The sequence below is a fragment of the Seriola dumerili genome, unplaced genomic scaffold, assembly GCF_002260705.1.
Source record: "Seriola dumerili isolate Sdu_G_001 unplaced genomic scaffold, Sdu_1.0 BDQW01000110.1, whole genome shotgun sequence".
NCBI classification, from domain to species: domain Eukaryota; kingdom Metazoa; phylum Chordata; class Actinopteri; order Carangiformes; family Carangidae; genus Seriola; species Seriola dumerili.
This window is the reverse complement of record NW_019174365.1, coordinates 7,321,298-7,331,191: the sequence shown is the minus strand read 5'-3', so window position 1 is coordinate 7,331,191 and position 9,894 is coordinate 7,321,298. Positions and strand designations below refer to the sequence as shown.

The 9,894-nt window shown below is 39.3% G+C and overlaps 1 protein-coding gene across 1 annotated transcript; it reads right to left on the bottom strand.

Moving 5' to 3' along the window:
• Window positions 1-1,730: 1,730 nt before the first annotated feature.
• LOC111223253 (zinc finger protein 706-like) lies at window positions 1,731-4,906 on the bottom strand. The gene is made up of 3 exons (XM_022747327.1): window positions 4,801-4,906; window positions 2,841-2,986; window positions 1,731-2,673 (listed from the first exon to the last, which is right to left on the bottom strand). Exons 2-3 carry the CDS (start codon window positions 2,973-2,975, stop codon window positions 2,578-2,580), a joined length of 231 nt encoding a protein of 76 aa, XP_022603048.1. The 5' UTR covers window positions 2,976-2,986; window positions 4,801-4,906; the 3' UTR covers window positions 1,731-2,577.
• Window positions 4,907-9,894: the final 4,988 nt, after the last annotated feature.

Here is a 9,894-nt window from a genome sequence, read left to right as displayed (position 1 = left end):
ATTATACTTGAATAAAAAGGCCTCTCCAAAATATTCCTAATGGGAAAAATGGCCCAAGCTCTGGAAGCTCCACCTAGTGTCTACCTTGAAAATCTCTTCAGGAAATAAAATGACAAGATATTACAAGAGGCGTAATAAACTATTCCAGCAATAATATGTTACAGAAGCTTTTTAACCAGGGTGTGTCTTTGCTTTTGAATTAGGTTTTGAGTTATTTTGAAGTAGGCCAGTAGATGGCAATGGCCCTTTATATTAATTTTGAAACACAAGCTTTTTTTGGGCCCAGAGGTACTAATAATACAACAGTGCTATTGCCATGGTGGGCACTGATCAGTAAGGATTTAAAATGCCTATAAACAATTGTCCACAATTCTGAATTAACCTTAGATTGTTTAAATGACATAAAGCCAAAAACACAGTGTTTCAGAGTTTCATTATCACCAGTACAATGAGAGCAGATCATGGTTTGCAGCTGTTTTCATCTCTTCAAACTGACATGTGCCTGGAAATAGATGATCTATAGCCAGTGGGAATATAATTAATTCCTTCACCTAATTAAGACAACTAATTTCATTTTGTGCAAGTGCTCTGCTTTTTCCTGTTAGTACTGGGCCTGGATTCAAACAAACAGGCCATAACACAGAGGACATCTCACAGATGTGTGTGTCTGTTTGTATGAATGAACATGTCTTGTATTTTTTCATTCACAAGGTTACAGATGGGAAGGAAGGAGGTGGATTATGTAGGAGGACATGGAGAAACAATGTGGGCAATGACTCATTCAGCCGAGCTGCATATACCATTAATAAAAAACACGGCAGCACACCACTAGCTTTTGTTTTCTGAATACACAGAATGAGTATTCAGCATTTAGCATTATTTCTCCTGAAATTATTTAAACACTATAAAGAAGATACATTTTGTGGCTCTTGAAGACTGAGTGAATATAAGCAAGCTTCTAATACATATCATGCAATGACGTGGTTATTTCATGTCTGTATGTCCACACATCTTATCAGTTACTGACTCTGAGCTTAACCGAATGCAACTGTCATAGCTGGAGAAAAGCGAACAGTGGGAGTTGATGCTTTTTCTGATGAAAAAGCTCTTTTGCTGCTGGTCAATGGGCTCAGACAGGATTCATTGTTTTTGTTAATTAGAAGCACAGTGCTGACGTTTGACTCATTTCCTGTTGTGGATGTGAGCCTTTTTTGACAGTTGGTATCAGGTTCAACATCATATCACTGATATATATGTTTCATGATCATTTGAATATCAGTTTCAGTTTTGGCACTGGTATTTTTGGTTGTTTGCTTCAAGTTATATTTTCCAAATGTAACTTGTTTTCCTTTTCAGTTTCCCGGAGGGATTTATGAAAAACTCTCAAAACAAAAACATACTCACAATTCTGATTCAGAACCTTGATGTTTGCAAGCTGCTTCGATTTTTGTTCATCATTTGTCATCATTTACTTATGTGAGCAGTCAATTTGGATGTAAAATATTGTATAACTATGAAGCTAACAAAACCTCAAAAACTACAGTAGATAGGGTGTTTTAGTCCATTAAGCCAGAGCCACGCATACAGTATGTGTGACAGAAAACTTCCATCCCGCCAGGTAGAGAGAATTCTTTCAAATAATACCATCTACTGAAAGAGACAATGTCTGTGTGCAATTTGTCTCCTTCAGCAGACAGACTACAAAATATAATGACAGAAAAACGCAGATATACAACAAAGTAAAATTTAATAAAATGCTATAATACATCATTGGAGCATAAATTCATTTTCCAAGCATACAAATGTTGTTGACAAGCTCCCGTAAAATTTTATTAACTTGCAATTCATTTAGCAGCTTGGAAATAGCTGGCAAAATTTCATATTTTTATGACCCCACATAAAATCATGATTAACTAGATGAAAGACTGCAGTACAACAGGGCAGACAGCGCTGTGGAGGAACAGATAATAGGGAAAATCTCACTGCCTCCATTTTATTCATTACTAAACATTCAAAGCCAAATTAAACGGAATAACTAATAAAACAGATGAGGTCACATTTGCGACAAACTAGAAATTTGAATTAAAACATTTTGTCTACATCCCATCCAATCCAAATCCGTGCTTTGCAAGCAAACTGTGTGTTTACCTCATGTGGCATGCTGGCTGTAAAGGTTTAAATCAGACACTCAATCCTGTAAAGCTTCAGATAAAGAGGTACAAGAGCTAGCAGCAAGAAATATCCCTATGTGAACAACACTTCGTGGGCAGTGAGGAGTTTGTTCTGAGAAACTGTGAGAATGAAGCAAGAAATTTTCATTCACCACTTGGATCATAAAAGTCATCAGTGACCCAGAAATCAAAACCAATATTTGGGTTTAACCCCTCATATATTTGAACACAAGCAAAAACAGGACTGGATGGGAGGAAGGATTGCATCAAAGGCAACCTGGCCTGTTAAAGTCTAAACGAAGATAACTGCTTCATGTTGTTTACATTAAATCATCCATTGCTGTCAGACAAGTGCAGAGTAGGTGCAGGGCCTTGAAGAACTCAGTTTGGTGTCCACGGTGGCTGCTTATGCCTCCACTCCCTCTAACTCAGGGGGCAGAGGAGATTTCGGATGCTTGCTCTCAAAGTGTTGCTTGAAGGTTTTTGGGTCGGGCATCTGGGACTACAGAAGAGAACGATACATCCAACAAAAACTGTGTTATAATTTAGGGAGATGGTACAAGACTTGCATTTGGTTGAATATGACTTCTCAAAGATAGAAGAAGTTTATACAAATCAAAAAAGGAAGCAAATGGCAGCAATGTGTCAGAGATCAGGCTTCATACTCACCCTGCACACAGAGCAGGTGAACACTAACGCCGCCTTGGCTGCCGTCTTTTGATCATGACCCTTGGCTTTCTTCATTTCTGCCTGTTTCTTGGCATTTTTCTGCTGAGACTGAATCTTCTGATGCCCACGTGCCATGATGGCAAAGCCTAGAGAGGAGGATACAAGGACAAAGTTCTTAATTAATGGTACTGATAAACAGAAATGTTGTTGTATAATACATAGCAAAGGTAAAATATGGGTGATAGACTATTATAAATTATGATGTATATGATACGCAACTTACTGTGTGTGACATCAGTATTTTACAGGGCTAATGCAAAGCCGTTCTTATAGGCAGCTAAAAGTTTAATGGATACAAAGACACGACAAAAAAAGCAAAGAGCCAGCAACTGCCCGTCAGCCAGGGTCAGGCAAATTAAACAAGATAAAACTCCCATCTGACCTCAACTGAAATACAGGTGTTTCAGGTGAAAAACAGTCAACACGCTGGCTCATAAAACCTTGACCAGCATGAATGTAGGGATTGTGCAATTCCTGAAAGATATTCAGGAAAAGGGAACCTAAACAACATTAGAAAAGCTTAGCATAGTGGTTGGACATGGGCCTATTCCAAGAAGTAACTTATTTGTATTTATTCTGCTGAATAACCCTGAAACCACTTTAAAGGTTCCAGGTTTTATCAGCATGGATAAACTTGTTTCTTGGAACAGGTCCAGGTTTGGCAGGTTGTGCTACAGATTTATTGGCAATTTGCACTTTCAGGAGGGTAGTATCAGAGAAACAAGTTCTCTCTTATTCTTAACAGGAATTTAAACACAGATTCCTACTGAAAAACTAGTTTCTCCCATCCAGGGCAAACTCCAAGGATGCCATTTTCAATAAGATCCTTCCTTGATAAAAGGTTCATGTGGATACAGGTGAAGGTTTGGGTATGTGGTTAGGACCTCAGGCTCCAACTACAACTACAAAAGGAAACCATAAAAATGCAAGCTTATTGGTATGGCTGGGTTAAAATGAACCATGGTCCCTTGAATTTGACACAGAGTACCAATATTAAATAGTAATGCAGAATCCACTTTAAGGCCCTTATCATTTTAGTTAAATTGAGCTTAAGTGGTGCATAGTCCCTATGAAAAGTTTTAAGGTATGCATTTTTTTTAATCTGGATAAGTATTCATATTATTGCTAGTTTTGAAAAGGTTTATCCTAACTTTTTAAATCCTAACAAATTCCAGTTAATCAAGTTATTACACTCTGATTGAACCTGAGGCATTCAAGCCCCTGTAGGTCTAGGGACTTGAGGCAGTTGCCCACTTTTCCCTGTTGGTAATCCAGCCTTGCTTACTAGCAAGTTCTATAAATAGGCAGCTGTTAGCAAGCAATGGATGTTAGTGTTAACTAGTGTTGATTATCTTATGCGAAATCTGGTACGCTTGTACACTCAGTCTATTTACCTCAGTCAACACCATATGTTATCAAACTGGTTTAAAAACTGGGTGCAGTAGTCCTAGGTGCTTGAGGCATTCAATGTAATATAGTAATTTTGGTGATATAACTCTTCAGAAGTAGGGACAGAGAAAATACAGACGAGTTAGCACGTTAGCAGTCACTGTTTTTGTCTCAGATGTCATATCCTCTCGACCTCTTCGTTTACAGTTCAGACAAGTCTTTATGTTGGGCACCTTCTGACAAAACCACAGCACATCTGACTCACTGTCATCGAGGTGACACCCGTTTGATTTGTCCTGCATTAATCCAGCTGTTATTCGAAGCTGAACTGCAAGTGTCAATCAGCTGTAACGTGGGTTAGCCTACATGCTAACCTCACCTCCCTCCGGCTATCTAGTTAGCTAGCCGGCTAACTAACCTAAAGAATATATCCTTCAGCTTGTGGTTCACCGACGATATGCCAAGCTCATCAAAATTTTTAATATTTTTTCAAAAGGACAGCAAGTCTTACCTCTTAAAGTAAGAGTACGTGTTGTTAGCTGGGTGCCCACACACAGGTGTGACAGCTGCTCAGTTCACAGACAACCGAAGGCTAATGCTGTGTTCAGTGACACTCGCAAGATACGCTTTCGATACTTCATATACATTTTCATGAGTTCAAAAAAACTAAACTTTCATATTTTTTCTGACTTAACCATCTTCAAAGAAAAATAAAAGTTACACATGTTAGGAGCAGCTGAACTATGATTTTAGTGAGTGACAGGATAATACAGGTTACCTATTAATATAACTGATATAATCATGTTTTATACGTTAATAGGAGAAGTCCATGAATGCACCGGAAGGGCTGATTAAAGCCACCAGGCCAAAGATACATGACATTGACAATGTTGCCTCCAAGCGGCGGGATTTGGTTAGTGCATGCCCACACAAAATAACAGAAACACAAATAGCTGACAAATTTGTACCAATTATAAGTTAAGTACCAAGTCTGTTTATCTCAGTTTTATTTACCAGTCCACTGAACAGTAGGATACAGCTGTGTGTCACAGTGCATGATATTTGCAGACACAGGGATGCTGATATTTTATTTATAATTTGGAATAATGATTACATGATCCCATGTGATTGTCTGTATTGTAAGTATTAACACATTTATTTTAGCTTTGAAGAAATGCTAAATCTGGTCATGATTATGTTTCTTTAAAAAGAGCATTTACAGTTCTCACTTTTTCTTCTTACAGCTGTAGACACTGCCATGCAAAATGTGTGGAGCTGCTTTCAATTATCTACACATCTACATATCTAGTATATTGCAGGAAAAAAAAGGTGAGGAACAGGATTTAATTGTTTAATTTAAAGTGTTAAAACTGTGAATTCCTGAATAAATATCCTCATTAACCTTTTAATTTGTGCTGTTTGTCAGATGATTTGCTATTTGTCTAACCCTTTGCACCTCACCTGTTACTACCTGAACACCTTCAAGCTATGGGTAAGGTATGCATTGCACAGGACCAAAACTCTTTGCATCACACATCATCATTGAGAGGTAAATGATAAAAGACATGTTCCCTCAGAGCTGACACTGGGGGGCAGGCATAGAGGAAGCTTACTGTACACTTGCCTGTTAAATCATGCTGTGAATGTCTCAGTGCCGCAAGCATCCACAACATGTCTACTGTCAAGCTTCACAGTGTGACCATGAGACCTGCAACACACAGGCACAACCAAATACTGATATACACTTAATACTGTTAAGCATTTACTAACATTTTTTTTAATCACAGTTATACAAACACTGCAGCAGCATGACCCGTGCAGACCATAATGTGGACTATGTTAGATATTTATCTTTTCTATCTGTGACTGTGGTTTAGCCGTCAGGCAGGAACAGTGGAGCTGTTCACCTCTGCTCAGTATTTGACTAAATTCAGCTAATATGTAAATGCACTGCAGCTCCAGCTCTCACATGATGGAAACACAGGCCCACATGTTATCAGAAAGGTGTCTAAAATATCAATCGGCATATATAGAGAAAATAATGAAATCAAAGTTTTTATTTGTCCAGTTGTGAGATACCTTAGGTGTCATGGCTTTCTTGGGAGAAATCTTATCATTGTGAGAAAAGTCTCCAGCCAGCTATTGTATCACCCCCAACCCACCCCACCCACCTGCCTCTCCACCTTCCTGCTGTTTTTTTTCTCATCATAAGAAAAGAGAGACAATCCTTTCAGTCTTTTGTGAAAGGGGGGAATATCTCTCAAGAGAGAAGGATGTGATTATGCTTTCAGAAAGGGGGCAAAAAGTAAAAGAAAGAAGGGGGGTTTAAAAAAAATGACAAAAGCCACACATTGCTCAAGTTCCCCCACCCTGGAGGTTGTTGTGCAGCGACTTGCTAGCTTAGGTTTGGGGTGGGGTTGTCCAGCCTTAGGGGCCTGTGTGAAAGCAAATCTTCCAGGTGTCAGCTCCTCAATAGGAGAGGAGAATATTATCTGGTTGTCCATTGTGCGTATGAATAAGCAGGGGTTTGCCACAGACAGCCTGAGATTTTTTTCCATTTGGGTCTTTTCCTCCCGCCACAAGGGCTTTCAGGTTCACGTTCGGCTCAGCCCAGTTCTTTTTTTCTTCTTTTACCTTTCAGCTCTCATACTGCAGTTTCTGGTTTATATTTTCTCACCAAAAACTGATGACTTTTCAAGAGGTTAAGCCAAGGTCAAGAAAAATTTCTGAAGATGCATTCCAGGGTGAAGACAGTTGTTCCACCTTGCCTACCTCTGGAAAACTTGTATGGCAACAAAACAAAGAGGGAGAAATAGCGGCTGTCAGGGGTTAGTGTGACCTCCCTCTTTCTGTGGAAGCTGTTGAGGGAAGAGGAAGTTGGATTTCATCTTCCCCATTGGCCACTTCCTCTCTCAGCTACCCCTCCTTAACCTTTCCCTTTTTTTTTTTTTTTTTTTCCAAACCAACAGGTTTTGCCATAGTCCACTGCTGCTGCTGCTGCTGCTGCTGCTGCTGCTGCTGCTGCTGCTGCTGCTGCTGCTGCTGCTGCACCACCGTGACATGCCACAATGTTGCCGGACCAGTCGGGCTGTACACAAGCCACGACACAGTCACAACACATCCACATACTGGTGATAACTTTCACCACCGAGGCCATGTGACTTCATTAACATATTTAGAGCACACACACACACACACACACACACACACACACACACACACACACACACACACACACACAGGGTTTGTTGAGGCATATAATGGTGGTGTTGTTACTATGTATTTGGGGAAAGATAAAAGAAACAAAATTAAAAATTAATCAGCACTTGAACTCTCATCAGAGGGAGAAAAAGTTAAAAGCAAACTTAATAGTACAGACTGTTTTTTGTTTTGTTTTTTTTTTTTGCTGTTGTGCAATGATGCAAATGCAATTGTTCATTGTTTCATTAAAAGTGACCCTGGGAAGCCCCGAGAAATCACATCAAGAGGGCAAACCATGCCTTCAGGCAAATACGTTTCTTTCCTTGACACAGACACACACACACACACACACACACACACACACACACACACTTACACACTTATACACACAGAGTGCAACTGAAGGAGAGGTGAGGTCTGGGGTCGGGCAGACATAAGCTGGTCAGACAGAGGCTGATTGTGAAGGTGGCGACAGCGTTCACTAACCTCGCTAACAGCAGCAGCTCTCTGATATTTGGGCCAAATGCAACTGTAAGTGAATGGAGTCAATAACATTGGCTCAAATGTCAGTTATTTATTTGTGCTATAGCTCCCAAGAGAGTGCTTCAAGTACAAAATATTTTCATGGCAGTTTGTATGATACCCTACCATAAACCATTCAAACTTAAATTTTGTAGCAACTTTTATACAGGTTAGTGCAAAAAACATAAAGAGTAAAACAATTGCAAACTAATGCATATGGGGAATTTAATATGAAAAAATGATAATATTAAACAATGAGTGTGTGTCATTTTTGCAGCATTTAAAAAGTTAGTATAAACCTTTTCAAAACTAGCAATAATATGAATACTTATCCAGATAAAAAAAATGCATACCCTAAAACTTTTCATTCAAAGTCCACGTAGCTCTCCATGTTGCTTTTGCTGCAACTTTTTTCTAACCACTGATCCATCTCTGCTAACTCTATCGACTGATGATGACCACAAGTTATGGCTGAAAGCTCCAGAAAACAAATAGCAAATGGACACAGGTTTAAGATCTTTTTTTCCAAGGTCAAGAAGGCTGAAAGATTTAGTATTAACACTGAAACATATACATTAATATTTATTGTTTTACTAAAGCTAAAATGAATTCGAATACACAATGCTAACAGTAAGTCAACCCTGTCTTCTAGAAATGATGCTTGTATACGACTGGTATATAAGTGGCTTTGTGGCTTTCAACATTTTAACCTTGTGGACCCTCACGTCTATTCGTGGACCCTCAATGGTCGTGAGCAGATCATTTGAATAGGAGAACCACAGTTTGCTAGCAACTGCTTAAAAAGTACTTGATTGTATCAGTTAATTTTAATGCACACAGAGGGATGACAAGTTAAAGGTAAATGAAAGGGACCTGTACTCAGCTAGAGACACCTAATCCTGGCCAAGTCCAGACAAGCTGCTTCTCCCTGCGAAAAAACTCCTGGTATGTAGGATACACCTTTCACCTCTCTCACAAGAGTGGGACACATACACACTCTCTATCACACACACACACACACACACACACACACACACACACACACAGACGAAGGTATTCTGTGGCTCTCGGCCCCTGAATTTCCAGTCTTGTCCATGCCTGTTTGTGGCAGCTTGTACAGTAGCCCTCACATTATTTCAGCTGTCAAACCGTCGCATGGCAGACATTCCAGCAGGCAGAAGTCATACAGGGAGAGCTACAGACAAGAGAAAAAGCTGACACATTATTTTCATTAAGGCAAGCAAAACATATTTCTCACTTTGTTTTTTGAGTGGAGTACATTATATATGAGCATGGACAGATCATGAGGCAACAGGCCCCCGGGCACATACAGTATAAGCCCTCCCCCTCCCTCCTACACAGGTACAAGACACCTACACTGACAGAGACACAAAATGTTGTTGGTAGTTTTTTGTCTCTTTGTGCTAGTTTGTTTCAAATTGTGGTAGTTTTGCATCTCTGTAGTAGTTTTGCGTCTCTTTTTAGTCATTTTGCATCTCTTTGTGGTAGTTTTGTGTCTCTTTGTGGTAGTTTTGTGTCTCTTTGTGGTAGTTTTCTGTCTCTTTGTGGTCGTTTTGTATTTCTTTGCTGACTAACCTTTATATGATAATTTTAAAGGCTCTGGGCACAGCAATAAAGGTAAATTCAGTAATCCAGCTATGTTCATTGAAAAAGTAGTAATAAAGTTGATTAGAAGAATGCTTGAAATTCATTAACTATTCATCATTCATTCATTTTTTTCTGCATTTGTTTCTCTCCTACCTTGAATCAAGTCTTCTATTTCCCTGTCTTTTGTCTCTCTTACTCATCTCTGTGTGCTGTTAGAAGAAAAGGACCCCACCTGTATTTATCTAGCAGTTCCATTTGAACACACTCAGACATA